An 18577-nucleotide genomic window follows, 5' to 3' on the forward strand; every position below is an offset into this window, starting at 1 on the left:
GGTCAGCACAGGAAAAAAACCATGAAAATTGAATTAGTAGTGTTGGAGTTGAATATCAAAGGGTTAAGTTACAGCTAGATGGTTACAGTAAAGAACAGAAGATTAAAGTATGTTAGAGGCTGTTTTGTTGACTATTTGATGACTAGGGCTTTGCTGCTTGATTGAAACATGAGTGCTTTTCTGCTCCAAACTGATTTCACTTGGTGAGATGTATAGATGAGCTCGTTTCTATGTAAATATGCCTCAGCTGCGAATTCAGAGAATAAAACAGATGTTCCTGACAGAAGTTCTTCTAATGGCAGAGCATGAAATGTTTTCAGAGCAAAATCTTTGTCCTGGGTTTAAAACAAGGTGGAGCAAAAGCGTGATGTGGCTTTAGTGTATATGTCCATCAGAGAGAAGTTATAAGCCTCAAAATTTTCTGTGTGCTGAAATTATGCCTTCTTGTCAGGCCGCTGGTGCTGTTCTGCATTCCTCTTGCTTTGTACACAGAAATGAAAACAAACCACTGTGACCAAGAATGGCAATAGCACAAATCGGCAAGACATGAAATGTGAGAGATCGGCTCAGGACGTCTGCGGAAGCACTCCATCCAAATATTTGAGGTGGCTGCTAGCAGGTGTTTTTTCAACATCTAGTTCATACTCTATTTTTGGCACAGGGTACATTTTCATCTAGTGTTTTGGTTTGGTATGGGCCGTATTTGTAATAGCGAATCTCTCAGAAGTTTGAGTGCATTTTCGGTTTCTTCTCATGTATCCCAAATATAATGGTACTGAGTATATCATCTAGCCCATCTTCCGTATTGTGAGGAATCCAAGTTGACCCCTAATTCCAGACTGCTCTTCCTCGAGCTGCTGAAGGCTGCACTAACCGTGAGTGATGCCTGGGACAGTTCGAAGAGGGCAGGGTTATAAAACAGTGTCAGGTCACTAAGCAGCTAAAGAGTACTCTCTAGCGGTTGACTTTGGGTAGTGATAAGAATAGATAGCAAAGTGCACTGAATTAACATAAGGTTACTCATTTGTAGCCATTAAAAAAAGGAAGAAAAGTAGAGTAAGGTGAGAAAAGGAAGCTGAACTTGATGTCTGAATTATAGAAAAGAATGTGGCTGTAATGTACAAGAAGCCAAGAATAAAATCTCTTTTCTTTACTAGCCATTGTTTATTATTGTTACTGTTGCAATACTGCGTTGGGTGGTGTTATGCTATTCATAGCACCTTCTTTCCATTGGCATGAACTAAGGGCTGATGGAAAGTGAAAAGTCCATGGCATTTCTGAGGAGATAGGATGCACTTTGATCTGTTGATTACTGAGCGAAAATTGCCACAACTGCTTCCTTCTGAATATCTGTGGTGACTTATTTTTGTCTACTCCTCACAGTGTCTTACACTAGCTTTGCAGTGACTTCATAAAAGACAAGACTCAAAATAAGTTGCACAATCAGTCTGCAGATCAGCTGGGGTCTAATGTTCCTCTATGCAAGACAATTTGAAAATTATTAAAAACGATGAGAAAATGATGAGAAGATTCCTACCCTACATCCTGGAAAATCCTGGAACTATTGAAAAAAAAGATGTATTTGAAAAGAGTATAAGCAATGGTTGTGGAAGAATTAGGAGGACATAGGTAACATCTAATGGAATGAGCAGGGAGATTGGGAAGGGTGACATCTTGAATGCTTGTATTTTAATTGAGATGCTGAAAGCTAACATATGCTTTTGTGCTACAACATGGCAGTTCGTACATACTGCTGCTCCTTACATCTCTAAAACTGTAGCATTTTTGCAAAAATTCCAGGTTTTAAGCCACCTGCGTTGTTTACCTAGCAGTAACATCCTGTGATGTTGAGCATCACCGGTATGGCAGTTGTGCATGTAAACTGTTCCACAATGTTTTGCTTTACTGTTAACTCAGTAAGGCCAGTCAGAAATGACAGTGGAAATTGCAGATGCAACAGCTGAATTCTGGCAGAACCGGATTACCTCGAATAGGGATGTGTTTTCTGCTTTAGAGATCGATGTAATTCCATCTGCGTTGGAAAGAGATTGTTCATCCAGGCAGAGAGCAAACAAATGTAGAGGGGTGGATTACTTCTTTCTCAGATTCCCAGTGATTTCAAATGCTCAACGAGTAACAGAGGAATTAGGTGGATAGTCTGTTATATTAAAGATAAGAATAAGCTCTGTGTGTGTGTGTGATTTATTTTAAGGGTATTTGATGTCTTATTTTTGCTTAATTGTCGTGATACTTAGCTTTCCAGAAATACTTGGATGACTAGTTTAGTTTTCATTTTAAAAATAAAAATAAATCAGCTATTTCCTAATTTATGTACATTTGCCTGTCTAGCAAGACATCTTATCATGACAAGATAGGGTACATGTGATGCTTTTTAAAAGGATTTCACTGCAGTATAGTAAATTATCTTCATTTCAAGCATAATTGTGATTCTCATCTGAGTTCGTTGGCTGTTTGCCAGGAAATTCATGTTAGAGCTTAGTGGAATTGGAGAGTCGCATACCAGTGCGTCAGTGTCTGTCTGTTATATGAAATATCATTTTTCTATATGAAAAAGTAGTGGTGTACTATAAGCCTGGAAACAACATGTTTTCTCCTTCCTAACATGTAACATACCTGTGAAAACCAAATTCCATATGTGTATGTAGAGCAGATTTGTAGTATAAGAGGCTGGGAGAGAGCAGATACACAGGCAGGGGAATAAACATGGCATTTTGGTCATATGGATTTCATAAATATAGTTTGGGAATGATAGAGTAAAGAGTGGTGAGTCAGTTATGCCTGGTCATCCCTAGTGACTGAAAATAACTTGTTATTCCAACCCTTTTATCCCTCCTCTCCCTCCTCTCCACATATTTTGTATTTTATTTATAGCTCAAACAGCTTTTACTTTGCAATTTGTTAAATAACCCTTCAGAGCTGGGGAGGGAAGAGGAAAGGGCGACAGCCCCCCGGGCAGTCTGGGGGATGGAGCCGCTGGGTCGGCACGTTCCCCATCGCGATAGCTGGGTCCCCTCTCTCCCCTGTGCACCCTTCCCTCATCTGCTCAGAGATTTCTCTTTTAAATGAGCAAACTCGGTTCCTGAAGTCATTAGTCGGTTTGTGTTGACGGCGGTACCCAGGAGCCACGTGCGGTGTTCCAGACGAGCTGGCTGTGGCTTTGATAGCAGCGGGGTCAGAGGGCCCACGTCTGCGGGGGTGGCAAAGTAGAGTTGTATCCGTAAAACCTTAATGGAGGTTGTAAGCTGCTCTGAAACGCATGAAATCTAGCACCACAACCCATATTTGTATTTATCCCATAAAGCATAGCTGTGCTAACAATGCCTGCAGTAATTATGAGCTAAATCTTCTGTATTTTGCTTTGGCTCAACATGTGTCTAAGTATTTTTGTACAGTTTAATCCACGAACTAAGAATCAGTTTAGCACTTGATATATCTTAACTTGCAGACCAGGATAATATACTTCTTGATCTGCTCTTAGCTTTCCCACAGTAGTGACTTCTCATGCCATAACTGAACTACACTGTGTCTTCCTTCTTGCATTAGCTCTGATTTGGTTTGGAGAGGAGGAAGAGAGCTGGCAGGTGTGTCTGCTGAAAAAAAGAGCATCCCTCGCATTCAAATAGAAGAAAGGGGAGATCTACTCCTGCTGCTGTAGTAACATTGCTTTATAGCCCTGCAGAGAATCGCTCAATCTGTAAGAAGCATTTAAGTCGACTAGATTTTATTGGCATTACAAGTTCAGTGTAGTGATGCTGATTAAAAAAAAAAGCGGGGGTGGAATTTGGGTAAATTATTGTTTGCTTAACTGCAGTGCTCCTTATTTTTTGGCTTATGCAGAGGGTGAGGGGAGAGGCATGTTAAAGCAACAAATGTGAAGCTGATTAGCAGACACCAGCCTGGGGCGGGAGAATCTCCGGCTTTGTCACAGGTGAGAGTGGAAAAACTCACCCATAGCTTGTTTTTGTGCCCTGACTTAACTGGGGATTTACACATTTCATGGACGGTGTGCCAGGCTGTATTATCCTCACCTGGAAGAAATTTCCCAGAAACTGGGGAGCGGTACCTGCCAACTCCCCTTACAGTTTCAGCATTGTCTTGTCTCTGTGGGAGGAGGCTGCCCTGTTCAGCCGTGGAGGCTCAGCAAGCTTTGCATTGCAGAACGGTGGGTTTTGCATCTCAGCCCTGTTGCACGTCACTTCGAATCCTACCCAAGTGTTCACTGTAGCTTGCTGGCTCCATTGCCTTCCAGGATGTGGCAAATGGCTCTATAATGCTTAATAAACCAGGCTAAATAGCAGCTAACAGCAGTGCCGTAGCTCCAAGAAAGGATGTAGTCTTTGGAGGCTTAAAAACAAAAAACAAGTAGGAATGTTGGTACTAGATATCTGCGTATGGATTTAATGAGGCCATTTTGGAAAACTCTACCTGGTTCCAGTACCCACACTTTGAAAAGTATGTTGAAATATTAGAAGAGATTCAGAGAGCTACAAGAGGGATTTGAGCTTTTAAAAACACACTTCATATTGAGATTTCAGAAGCTCAGTAGGTTTAGTTTGTTCAGGAGCAACTTACGAGGTTGGCAGATCAGACCGAGACTTACGTATATGAGCATAGACAGCTCTTTAATTTAGCTGAGTTGTATGGTCAGGAACTAAAAGTATAGAAATAATGAGTACACAGACACACATGCCCCCCTGATTAATTAGAGGAATTGCCTATCTCATGTTAAAAGCTTTAAGGCAATGTGGGATGTCTGTCTTGGAACATCCATGGCAAAACCGAAACCATTCTGCATAAGCTCCTGTGGCCTGTGTTATTCAGAAGATCAGATTAGACAATGACAACATTCCTGTCTGATCTTAAAATAATTAAATGAGGTATTTACAGAGATTTCAAAGTCAAAGCAGATTCCTGCCTCTCTACCCTCCCAACAACTTCAGTTAGTGGTATTGTTTTACACCTTAATGAGATGTGGCATCAGGCTGCAAAGCTATGTGATTTAAATGTATTTAACAAAACAATTAAGCACATGTAATGATTGCTGATAGCAATGAGGATGTCTTTATATCTCTTGATCTTTGTACCAGCTGAGCTGGAGGTACCTGGTGGGGGATGCCAGTAGTCCTCTCTACTGCTGTATGCAGCACCCAGAGCACGTTTCCTTCCTTCTGGGGAGCAGAAAGCAGCCAGGGCTGTCCCTTCCCCAGGCTCCCACCCTCAAGGACAAAAGGTGCGGTTTTCTTAACTCCTTCGTGTCAGCAGATGGAAGGTCTTCCTCTCTCCTTCTATCACAACAGGTGGAAAATTGGATAGCTACAGAAAGAATTGGTATGCAGGATCACTCTTCTCTGTTAATCAAGGCCAGCATTATCATTCTGTCTTTTTTGTTTGCTTATTTGATTGCTACACTTACCCAAAAAAGATTTCCAATAACTACTGAGTTGAAAGTGATTTAGATTAACCCTGGCTGACACCGCTGCTTTAAAGAGGGCTGCCTGAAGTTTTAAATCTTCATGAGGATGATACTTCCCAGGAGGGGCTGTAAATCCTTGAAGCTGCTCCCTCCTGATACTGTGTTCTCAAAGAAAAATGACTCGAATCTCAGGAGCCAAGGCAGTAATATTTCTTAGTAAGCAGTTTTAGATGGCTTTTGTTTTAATGTCCAAAAATGTATCTTTGTTTCAAAGCTAATGTACAATACTCAGATATTGGGAAACATAACTAGTTTTGGTTTACTTGTTTCCATCTTTGTTTTGATTATGTTGCTGATCAGTTTATTTACAGAAATGCCAAGCCTCCTTCTGTTGGGTTTCCTAAGGAAATGTATATAGGGTTGAAGGATATTATGGGGTGGGTGGGAAAGCTATAGCCAGTGTTCTATGGAAGCATGGAAATGTATGAAGCATCTAGAGCTGTGTGGTGAAGGGACAGGTATGCTGCTTTGCAGGAGGAAGCAGTTATAGTTACATTGTGCTGGGAGGTGGAATGGGCAAGGGCGTCACATATTGGTCCCAATTTTCACAGAACAGCTTATTTTAAGGTGATCATGAATATTTTGTTGTGAGAGCATCTCAGTATACGTCTCCCGTTATGGCTCAGCAACTCATCGTCGTGCTGTTCTGTGATGTACTGTGGTTAAGAATAGCATCTTCTCTGTTGGATCAACGCAGGGGAAGAGAATCTATAATCCTTGTATGATTTAAAGTAATGTCAATGATAACTAAAGTAGGACAAATTGCGGCTGCTGAGATCCTTGCTAGGGATGGAAATGGGTAATAGCCACCACTGTTGATGGTAAGGAGACTCAGCTGCCTGTTCTCTTTCCAGGCTGCTGAAGAGTCTGAGCAGTTCATTGCATGGATTTACCTGGGGCCCCTCATCATTTTTGGCTCACTGATGGTCATTTTGGCTTTAAGAGCTTCTGTTCTGAATCATTATTTTGGCCCTAAAGTCACTGCTTCTATAGATCCTTTTGTCTCACGGTGAGCTTGCTCAGCATTGCCCAGTCCTGGGTACGGGCAAGAAATTGCCCTTGTCATTGACATGAATCATAACTGAGGAACGAGCAGTGCATGAGCTCCCAAGCGATGCTTATAGCAGAGGGGATAGGTCCATCCAACCAGCCCACTTATTTAGGACTGTGCTGTGGAGCTGAGCATCACTTCTGGCAGTTTTCACCAATTGCAGCTGCCTTGCAATATTCTCTTTGCAAATGTGTTTGAATGAAGCTGAAAATAGTTTAATCCTGCCTTTTACGTTCAGGCTGGGTTTTTTCCCCCTAGAATTAAAATACTGTGCTGACATGGTATTACTGAAGACACACAATTAAAAGTAACTTTCAGTTTACCTGTGACATCTTTACTTTGAACCTAATAAGACGGTCTTGGTTGTAAGGTTTTATAGTAGGTGTTGAGATAAAAGGTTTGTCTGCACACATGCAAAGGAGCACAGAGGCACAAGGGCAGGCAGGGAAAACCCCAAAACCCAGATGGAGAAACAGAGCCCTTACCCCGTCTCCCCCGAGGGCTGTCACAGGGGAGCCATTACCCCGTGGGCCAGGCATGACACCCATCACAGTGAGTCAACGGGAGAGGGTCCTATCCATCATCTTACAGACTGAGGGGCGTTACTGCTTGCAGGGCTCTGGGACTCGTTACAGGATGCCCAAGAGGAGCATTTGGGGATTGTACAAGATTTATTATAGGATATTTAGGGGAAGAACCAAAAGTGGGGAAAGGGATGGTTCAAGGTGGTTTGGGAGGAACAAGTTTGGGAAAACGGAGGAATTAAGGGGTAAAAGGGGCTGGTCCCATGTCATGTATCAGTACACTTGCCTTGCGCCTGATCAGCCCAGTCTGTCCCATCTTCTCATTAAACCCCATTTCTAACTGTTTTCCTGGGTGAGGGGACTCTGTGGGTATGCGCATGGAGTCCAAGTGCCAGCAACTGGAGGGACCAGGGTCCGTGTCTGTCGTGTGTGTGCATATGTCAGCGTGTGATCACTAGTGACTATCTAGCAGGACTAGCAGGCGAGTAGGGTAAGAGGCTTGGGAGCCAAGTGTCAAAGTGGCCGTAAGTCTTGGTCAGATACTGGAGAGGTCAGATGGTCACAGTTTGGCTACTGGAGGGACTGCAAGGTCCAAGCCAGCAGCTGAGGAAACTGCAGGGTCTGGGCTCAACCGAGACCAGTTTGTATGTTTGTCTGTCTCTGCACGAGGCAGCTGGAGAAGAGAGGACCTGAAGACCAGCTACTGGGTGGCCCTGAGTGTCTATGAAGGGATGGACAGTGCGTGTGTGTCCGTGCAAGGGGTCTGCACCAGCCACTGGAGAGGGGCTGTGGCCCCAGGGGCTCGTGTGTCCAGGTACCAGCACCTGGGAGGACCAAGGACGCTGGGCCAGTTGCTGGAGGGATGCGTAGCCTGTATATATGTATATAATTCCCACTGACAGACCTTTATCCTGATCAACCAGCGCGGGGAACATGCTGAGGCCATTTTATTTGCTTCAGTGCTGTGTGTTCTGTCCATGTTGATCCATGACTGTCTGTCTGTCTGTGCCTGTGCATTGTACGCATGTATTTGTGTGTGTGTGTATTGGGAATACGCGCTCGGACTTGCTCCTAGCTGGGGCAGGGAGTTGCAGCAACCTCACCTCTACTGGGCTACCTGACGTTGCAACTGCTAAAGTAGAATAAAAATTCTGATGGAACAGCTGGTATAGTGAAAGAAAATGTCCTTGTTTTTCCTTTGAAATCTTTTTTAAAAGAAGGCATCTTTTCTAATATTGTTATTTTGGTCATGAGCCTGGCAAGTTCTTCCTCTGCCACCTCTGAGCGCAATGCCCAAAGCAACCAGCTGTGCATTGTAATCGCTTGAAGTAATGTCGTGTATCAACAGAGCCTGAAATATAAACAACTTTGATTGGAGCGCAGAAAGTTTAAAAAGAAAAAGAATAGTGCTTTTGAGGCATTTTGTCATCCCGAAATGGAGACCGCCACATGGATTAATCATCATCTGCATGTTATGCAGTTTATAGCCGCTTAACAACAATTGCAAATAAACTTTATCTTCGCTCCTGAGCACTGTAGTAAGCTTTCCTTTTCTGAGGTGCTTTTGTAAAGCATAGGACAGAATATTGCTCATGGGTATGAAGGATATATAGTTCTACTACTGCAGGAAGAAAGTCATGAGACTGTAAAGCTACTGAAACTGGTATCTCTTTGTCCTGAAGAGCTGGGCTACCTGCCTGACATTTTAGCCTTAATGGCAGTTTCTTAGCTTAATTAGAGTTCAGATGCAAAACAGCAGACTTTATATGATTTTTCTCTGTCCTTCATTCCTTCTCCCAATGGGATGTGGATACATGCAGGATAAAGAAGATCCCTCAGATGTCACTAAAAGCATTGCAAAAAGTGGTTTGTCCACCGACAGCTTCTCTGAACTATGAACAAATATGCTTGCCTACTTCGTTCTTGACCCATTAGAGAAGTAGAATGATGTGGCTTCCCTTAGGGCAATTTCTTCTTAAATGTGCAGAAGCAGTTTTTTTAAGAAGATCTTTAAGTTCAGGTAGATAAAGATCTTTAAAATCAGTGACTGCCCTGCGTCTTCACTTAGGAACACTTTTGTTTGCTGGTTGACTGGCACCTTGCTTTCGATCTGAAACATGTGCTGTTGGGTATCTCCAGACTGCGGAGAGAATGAGCTTAACTTCAGAGGGGAACAGAGACAATAAAGATGCTCTAGCCAAGGATGCAGGTTCAGAACTGCCTGATTAAACCTAGACTAAGGGAATTTTGTCCCTGCTCATGAATGGTCTACCTTCATCTGCTGCAGTAACTTTTCTTCTTTTTAGCAGATTTGCTTGTAGCATGTCTGGCAGTGATGCATTGACCCTGTCTGTATTAAAAACTGTCATCGATAAATCAGCAGAGAATATGCAGAACCTTTTTGTTCAAATGTGCAGTGTGGGTCCGCTTTACTGCATGTAATACTAGCAGGGTATGCTTCTTTCAAGAGCTGTAGAAAACTGATGGGAGCTGGTCTTTTCCACATACTTGCCTTGCCAGGGAACGAAAGCTTCAGGCTGCCATTTGTGTGGAGTTTTTAAATATGTATGACCCAAACAAGGGGACTGTTGAGAAAGGCTCTAATCCTCTTGCATGTGAAACCTGGTATTCTGGTCTTCTCTCTTTCTGATGTTTCTGTGCTTTCAGATATGCTAAATCTACCTTTGAAGTTTCACTTCTTCTTGTTTAAAATATACCTTAATAGGTGAAGCTTGCAGCTGGGAATTAGGAGATACTGGTTCAAGGTGGACACACTGAACAGGACACGTAATCATCCTTTGCCTTGGTCCCCCTGTTTGTAATGCAGAAAGAGTAATGTGTCCACCCTCCTGTATGCAGCTCTTTGAGCTTTGTTCTGAGTAACTAATTTAGAAGCCGTAATGTAGTGTAGACCTTCTACAGTCTGGCATGAAGCCCTGCTGGAAGTTCTCTGTCTGGGGGTGCTACAAATCCATAGGTAAGGAGTAGAGGCTTCCCTGTTTCTGAACAGGAATTTGTGGGCAGAAATCTGTCTGCATGCTGAAGAGATCAGACCAGCTGCGTGCGTGCAGGGAGTCCTGCCCGGTCCTGTCAGTCCCACTTGCACAGAGTCAGAAAATCTGTGTCTTAAGCGAATCTGATGATTTATCGCCGGTGGTCTGTATGCCAGTGATCCTTATGTGTAAAGCCTTGATTTTTCAAGAACATTTGCATGTAATGGCAGACTGACTGTTTAGCTGCAAAGACACAAATGACTGCAAGATGGGTGAGAAACCCCTGTAGCCCCAAACTCTTTACATAGAAGGCTTTTTTCATACAAGGACCTCAGGAAGACTGAACTTTTCTGGTCTCCCTCTTGAGGTAAAGCCTGTAGGTTTTACGTGCCACTAGGACCTGGGGAGCTATGGAGGATCAGGAGGAAGACAGATTGTAAGAGATGGATCTCTCTTAGAGGCATATGTAGCAGCCCTTCCCCTGGTTAGGCTGGGAACTGGGGGTTGTCTGTCCTGTAGGCTGACTGTAATTCTTTCTGATGGCAGAAATATTTGGAGTAGCGGGAGGAAAAATGCAAGCTGCTCTCAAAATGCTTTGTGCTAAGGTGCAGCAGGCTGGCCATCATTTCCCTTTGTAAGGGCTGGGTTTCTGAGACACATTCAATTTTGGCATCTCCTGGAACGTGATCTGTAAGGTTTTACCTGTGCAGAATACAGTGATTCTCTGCTTAGATAGGATGTGATCCCATAGCTAGACAAAAGCTGGAGTATTGAGTTTTGCTCTGATAGACCTCCTAGGAGCCATATATAGCTCTTTAAAAACCCAAGTAACCTGCCACAAAACCGTCCAAGAGAGATCGTTACAAGACAGCACAGTTATAAAATACTCCTCAAAGGCTGAATAGGGTTTTTCCCCCTCTTGTGATATTTGGAGTTGCACTTTAGATACATCCTTTTGAACTTAGCCTTTTAAAGTAACTTTCTATTCTGTCTTTGTCATTTTTAGGGCTGTAAAGGAAAGCCAAAAATGCCAGGGAAGGGGAGCAAATGAAAGGAGGGAGCAGGGCTAAAGAGTAGGTTTTGATCGTCTTTGCAAGAAGTGACATCATCTGTGAGAGCAAAAGTCTTCAATTGCTGCAACTGGAGACAGCTTTTAGTCTCCAATTCTATTTTGCCCTGAGCCAGCCAGCCAAATAAAAACAGTGGGATAAATCACTGCTGGCAGAACTTAACAGTTATGCAACATCCAATGCACCATGCGCCTATTTTTAGATCAGTTTTACACTAGCAGAATTTACTTTATGAAATCTAAAAAGAATGTCTGGTCAGAGGCTGGGGGTATAAAGAGGGTATTTAAAAAGTGCAAAAACATGTAGTACAAAGATGCGCTAGCAAACCCCATTTGGCAATACTGATATCCTTTCAAGAGCGTTGGCTCGATCGAGCATGATAATGAAAAGTAGAGGGGGGTTTCATCAGTATTCCCTTGAATTTCTAATCTGCAATTGCTTTTTAAGTGGCTAACTATACTCACTTTACCCAAATAGCTAACCGTACGTGGTTTACTTAAAGCTAGGCTTCCTACCATTTATGCTGTACTTTGTCTTTACCAGCTCTGGAATGCAGTAAGCAGCAGCTCACCTCTTTACAGTACTGGCTGGTCGAATTTAAAGAAATTGTGTTAACTGGAGTGCTCTGGAAAGCTGGCTGAGCTACAGAGATAGTACTCATCCTTTGTGAGATACCAGAGATTTAATGAGCTCCTGGTATTTAGCTGGTGTATGTTTCACATGTGTCTTCTCAATCTTCAGTGAATTAGGATTGTGTATGCTGCTTGCTCCAGATCAAACTGAATCTTTTTCAGTGTTCATGGGAACATACACGAGGGTGTATTTCATTAGTTAAAAGCAATTCCGGCTTGCAGCACAGGTATGAATAACTGAAGATTAGTCTCACATGCTGTGCTCTTTATTCAAGACCAAATGTGCATCTTCTCTTTTTTAAATTTGTCTTCATCCTCTTACTCACTGTTGTAATTCTACGTTAGTTTGTACTGTGTATAATTTTGTTCCCAAAGTTTTTTGCTCAGATTCAGAACAGATAATGATTGAGAGAAGTTTGACCTTTCAGCCTTTAATGATTGTAGCAGATAAAACATACTCTGCAAAGCTATCCCATAGTATCTTTGGGATTTCTGCCACAATTTGGACAGCCTTGAAGTGAACTAGTGTTCTGACCATTGCATGATCTGTATTGATCTTTTTTCCACCAAACCTTTCTTCTAGGTGACAATCTCGATGCTATCCATGACATAACTGTGGCATACCCCCAAAACATTCCTCAGACAGAGAAGCACCTTTTGAACGGAAACTTCCCAAAGGAGATCCACTTCCACGTCCAGAGATATCCCATAGAGACAGTGCCCTCTTCTAAGGAGGAGCTGCAGCTTTGGTGCCGGAAGCGTTGGGAAGAGAAAGAGGAGAGACTCCGACACTTCTATGAAGATGGAAAATGCTTCAGTGCAACAGGGCAAAGCATTATTCCACCGTGTAAATCTGAGCTCAGGGTCCTCACGGTTAAGTGCATCTCGCTCCTGTATTGGACGGTGTTCCCACTGGGTATGCTTGTGCTGCTGTACCTGTACAGCTTTGCACGATGGTATTTTGCAGCCATGATCATCTTTTTTGTTGTGCAGCAAAAGATATTTGGTGGCCTGGAGCTAATTGAACTCGCTTGTCATCAATATTTTAGAAAGCAACAGAAATTGCACAACACGAAAATAAAAAACAACTAGTTCTGGGGTAGAGAAAGACGTAAAAATAGGTGGTTTTGAGATGTCCTGCAAATTTTATGCACAGGGAAGAATTTTTGCATGAGAATTGTCTTTTACTATCGCCATTGTTAGACATTTGCACTTGATTCTGTGAAGAGAAAGAAAAATGTTAGTTATTGGTATACGTGAAAATGGTAGTTTTTATCTCTGAATGTAATTTCAACATTGCTCTTGCAAGCAGCTAGCAACTGCATTCTGCTGTAATTAAGAAACAAATTGCTGGATTATTGAACAATCATAAGGACGTTAATAAATGTGACATGCACTGAACTTTCATGTAGAAACCCAAACTGTCCAGCTAAGAGACAGATGTATGATTTCTGTATAATCACATTGTTGTAAAGTAAGCACCAGATTTGGAAAGCTGGTAAGTTTAACAATGTTTTGATGGTAGGTGGAAGTTGGAGAAGTTGTTGTTCTGTTTCTTTTTTCTATTTCAAATGTTCAAGCTTATTTTAAAATAATATTTTCCTATAAGCTTTTCCAAACACTACTGAACCTACCACTATTCAACCATTCTGGCTTGGTCACTCAGAAGGATTTCTAAGCATTGCAGTCTTGTGCTGTAGTACAGAAAACAGTGCTGGCTCTGCCTCCATTTAAGTCTTAACTGATTATTTAATAGACCTATGCAGCAAAGTTTTGATTTCTCACTGTTTCATACTGTTATTTGGTCTCCCTGTTAGCTGTGAGAGTCTTGTTCCTACTGTAGTATACAGAGCTGCGGGATAGGGGAGCTGGTTTTTTGTTGTTTTATTAGTGGTTTTTCCTCATAGAGGCAAAAATAAGTGTCTCTGAGTAGCTGGCAAATGTTTTTCAACAAGGTCTCCTTGTAGACATTATTTGATTGAAAACATTTTATTTATTTTTCAGAGTAGGGTAAATATCTTTTTTTTTTTTTTTTTTAAAGCATTTATTTTGGTTTTCACATTGCTTCCTTAGGCATTTCAAGTGTCCATCTACATAATCAGGAAGACTGCTTGCTCCTTGTGTGTCAGCCAGACATGTTGAAATGCATCTGATGCAATGGTTGTCTCCTTATAGGTACAAGAGATGGGTTTCGGACTTAGCACAGCACAGGGAAGTTGAGCTACATCTTCCCTTTGCATCTCTTTGCCTGATGACATCATTGCTTTTCCAACCTCCTTCGTGATTTTTTGGGGGTTCTTTTGGGGCTCCCACTATAACACATCCCCTTATTTTCACGACTTTCAGAAAATATGAAGGCTTAAACGCAGACAAGGCACTTTCAAGTGTATTCTTTGTTGTATATAATAAAAGTAATGTTCATGTTCGCATAGTGAAAGACATGAACATTGCTGGCTCTTAAGAGACACTTCACGTTAGGTTTGTTTTTCAGCCTCAAAAATGTTAGACCACTTTATCAACTGTATTGCTGCAAAACCTTCCTGACTTACTAAATATTTGTTGTTTATTGCATGAAGGCTTGTTTGAGCTAAACCGAGATGGCCTGGCTCCATATGTTGAGTGGCATTGCCATGAAATGTGAAAGTACAGAGTGCAAAATGTATCTTGTACTATGCTGAATATCTCAAGTATTGGGTCGGCATGGTAGACACATCTGTCTTCTTCTAAATTGCAACACTAAACATGCTGTCTGTATCAAAGGCCATTTTTTGAACTAATCACCAGCCTCTATTCAACTGTCCCTTGCAAGGTGACAAGTATTTTTTAATCTTTGCTTATAATAACTAATTGTTTATTATGCGGAAAGTACTTGAAGCCATCTGTTTTACTCTAATTTTTTTAATCCCTTTTTTCTTAAAAAGAAATAAAACTAGGTTTATATTTAGGGTTATGTTTCTTAATGATTTTTTCATATTTATATTTGAGTACCTGACGACTGACAACTGGTGTTTCATTGTCACAAGTGGAAGGAGGTCCTTTCTGCACTATGAGGACTTTTTAAAACTTAATTCTGTGACATCAAAGGCATGGTTGCAGCTTACATCTACATAGCCTGGTTTTAGTTCACCTAATACTCTGCTTTGGTGCAGTTCCCTGCACATCCAGGTAACTCGCTGCAAGGGAAAACCTAAAAACCTCATTTATGGTTAATGCAGAGGAGACCTAAAAGGCTTCTTCTAGTCTGTCCTGAGCCACGGCTGTGCATTCATACCAGGAGTAACCATGGCCAGCCTACTCCAATAGCCTTAACATAGTCTTCAGGAATGACTTCAGAGGACAGGTTATATGTGTTGGTGATGTAAATACCAGCTACGCTTTTCTCAGTCGTTCAGAGAGCTTTGTGGTGTCATCAAATGTATCAGAAACATCAGTGTGAGTCTTGGTCATGGAGCGGTGAAAGATTTACGTCTGTGTGTGATTAGAGTTGGGCTCTGAAAATGAAATCAAATGCAATCCATCATTGACCCTTACAAGGGGTTTTCTCCCAGCTGGAGCCAAACACGTAACCTACTGTAATGTGGTAAACATCCTGCAAATCTGTAATTCATCCCTCTCTCTCATGTATTCAGATCAAAGAGAAAGAATAATCTTCTTGTCAGCTGCTAATGTCACGTTTGCAGTGCCTGGCTCCATGATGCAGGGCAGCACGTGGTAAGTGAAGAATCCTCCTCTCCCAGGGAGGTGTGTTGGCTTTGTGACTGATGTAAATTTTCAGATTATGTGCATCATTTTCCAGCTCAATTAGAAATGCAAGGCAGGGGAGAAAAAAATTGAATAAAAAGGGTTGTGGATATAGAAGCTTCTTTGTTTAAAAAGTGGTTAAGGAACTGGGGGAAGATCTTTCTATGAAGGCTTTTTTTTCCTCTTTGGTCAAAATGTAGCTTTTTACTCAAAAGGTTCTAATATCTAGGGGTTTTTGAGACCATTTTGTTCTTACCATGTTTCCCTATTCGGAGCAGACTGAGGTGGCACTGAAGGACATGGTTTAGTGGTGGACTTGGCAGTTTTAGGTTTACGGTTGGACTCGATCTTAAAGGTCTTTTCCAACCAAAATGATTCTATGATTTTATGCTGGGTAAATCACTTAGAAATGTTGTCAGTGCTGTTAGGTAAAAGGTGCTAGTACTCCAGGAGTCACACACCCCCTCTTTCATGGAACACATATTGGCACTGAGACTCGTCTCACTCATTAGCACATTTGTCATGGCTCACCTTCTCTTGTAGTCCCAGCAGCTGCAGTAGACAGAGCAGTGACTACTCTGTCTGTGGGACCTACAGGTCTTGCTAGGTCTTGCTTAGGTTATTTGAGATTAATGATGTGCTTTAAGGATATTGCTTTCATTTGCTCAATCAAATGTTTCCTCATCAACATCAGGGGTTTCTTTCTTTCTGCTCAGAACAGAAGGTTGAAGCTCTGCCATCTGTGTTTGTCATCAAGCTCATCTAGGTAGCAGGATGTCAGACCAAAACATTTCTCTCTTGGCTTCAAAGTTGCAAGGCCCGAAGCTGGTCTGTAAGGTGTTGTCTTGATCATACAAAATGTAGTTCCTAGTTTTGTGCATTGCATCAATCTGTGGTGTTTAAAAAAGATCGTGTTTTTATAACTTGATTTTATATGTACACGGTGTGAAAGGAAACACCAGGATACTACAAACCTACAGAAAGCCTTAGTTTTCAGAGTTCACTGAGTATATTAGAATGTTTTAACCATGTACCAGTTACTCTACAGCAACAATAAAGACCTGAAGCATTGCATGTGTTTAATTTTGCCGTTTTCTTTTTACTGCGCGACATATTCTGTATGCACCCGTAAGGAGCAAACCTTGTCTTCAGTCATATGGCTGTCCACTGGGCAGACCGGTGTCCGGCTCGACCCATGGTTTGTGGCTGTTGGAGTGGTACATCTCCCTGCTCTCCATGCGAGGTTGGAAAGAAACGGCTGGCTTCTAGTGTCTTCCCTTCTAGTCTCTTCATGTAAAGGGATGCAGAAGCCTCTGAGCGTGCGAGAGGTACAGCTCAATTTTAGCCTTGCTTTGCTGCTTAAGCAGTATTGCTTAAGAATAAGCTGTTGCTCAAAAGAGCAGGTTGGGTGGTGATACGTAGGTAAGTCCTCCATTTTAGCTATGTCCTGTTACCACCCATGTAGTGACTGACACAAGAAATGATCTATGGCACGGTTCACGTTCCTAGAGGACCTGTCTTTAACGGAACTCCTTCAGGAGCACAGGCTCCTTCATTTCTCTGTTGTCCGAATGCTAATCCGGTGCGGAAGGGCAAGGGCTGTGTTTCTCAGGAGCTGTTGTGTTCCTCGTTACCTAATGGGAAATAGCCTTGCCGGGACTGCCACACCCCACAGCAGCCCGAGCAAAACACCTGCATCTCCAGCAGGTAGCATGTGCCAGAAAGACCACCAGAAACTGAGACCCTGGTAGCAGTTTGTACAGCTAGAGATGATACTTGAAATGTCTCTGTATGCTCAGAGCGTTCAGATCAGTCCCCCAAAGTTGAAATGAGCCATGCTCTGTATTGAGCAGCTTGTCTCTCTGAAGAGATGGTTGTCACTTCCTCTTTGTTTCCTCAGAGCTCAAATATGCAATGAAAAAATTGATTTCTCTGTCCTACCTGCCATTACAGAAAATAATAGTAATGGAGGCCAAAGCTTTCACCCTGCAGCTGCCCCAAACGCCTCCTTTGCAGTTCAATATGAGTAAAAGGTTGTCTTATTTCCTGAGGACTTTGAATCAGACCGCAAGCTATCTCAACTAGAAATTATTCCCGGGAGCAGGGAGCACAGTCTGTGCTTATAACATGCTTGAGTGACTCTCATCCTAGAGAGGGTTTGTGCTGAGACACATAAGAGGCAGAGAGAGCTCACCTCTCTCCTTGCGGGGCCTCTGAAAAGTCCCAGCATCTTTAGCAGGAGTGGAGATAGGCCCTGAATTTTTAAGCAGATATCTTTGTTTTATTCCAGTCTGGCCTCCGTATGGTTTTGTCATCCCTTTTTCTGGAGTTCTTCATGTGGGGTGACTCTTTTCTCTGGTGGTAGGGTATGCAGGAGACTGACAGGAGGAGTTTGAGCAAAACTCTGCCTGTGATTTCTCAGATAGGCGTTGCTGCTCTCGGGAGAAGAAGGGTTGTTTGCTCCTTCTGAGATACTTCACGCTGGGCTGCATGAGAGAGGTGGGCACGCAGGGGCTGGTGCGACTGTAATGGTTTTGGTGGTCGGCACCCTCTTCCCTAAATTTCTCTCTCCATCTTGCTTGTCAGAGGGAGGAGGCGAGAGCCCCTTCACCCTCATCTGCAGTGAGCAGAGAAGCACCTTCAGCCTTACCAAAGGGAAGAGCGAAAGGGGCTCAGGCTTTACCCCTGCTTCTGCATCCACAGGATGACGCCCAGCAGAGGAGGATAAGCTGCTCCAGGGTGCAAGAGCAGGAGGAGATGCTGCAGGAGGAGGGGGAGGCAAGGCCAGGCACTGCTTTCTGCAGAGCCGTAAGCTGGCACGAGCATCACCGCCTGGTTTTGCCCTCTACCCCCCTGCGCTATTTCTTTGCCTGCCTTCAAGGCTTGCCCTGCTGCTCGAGCTGCTGGTTGTCTAGTGAGCGAGAGGAACAGATGTTAACGCTGAACCCGAAGGGAAGGGACACGTTAGGGGTAACGGGATAGAGGTGCTGGGGAAGGTGTTGGCTCCTGCCAGTGCTGGGTACAGCTGGTTGGGATGTGTCGTTGTGTTTTGGAGGCTGAAGGGAAAGGTCT

General features: G+C 42.8%; 1 protein-coding gene across 6 annotated transcripts in view; it reads left to right on the forward strand.

Moving 5' to 3' along the window:
• The window catches only part of LCLAT1 (lysocardiolipin acyltransferase 1), a 120308-nt gene extending 103720 nt beyond the window's left edge, over positions 1 to 16588 (forward strand). For all 6 annotated transcript variants that reach the window (XM_075042486.1, XM_075042487.1, XM_075042485.1 and 3 more), the window contains one exon: positions 12348 to 16588. In XM_075042486.1, the coding sequence (XP_074898587.1) occupies positions 12348 to 12856 (509 nt within the window). In that variant the 3' untranslated portion in view covers positions 12857 to 16588. The remainder of the gene's footprint in view (positions 1 to 12347) is intronic.
• Positions 16589 to 18577: the final 1989 nt, after the last annotated feature.

This window comes from Buteo buteo, chromosome 12 (genome assembly GCF_964188355.1).
Source record: "Buteo buteo chromosome 12, bButBut1.hap1.1, whole genome shotgun sequence".
Taxonomy (NCBI): Eukaryota; Metazoa; Chordata; class Aves; order Accipitriformes; family Accipitridae; genus Buteo; species Buteo buteo.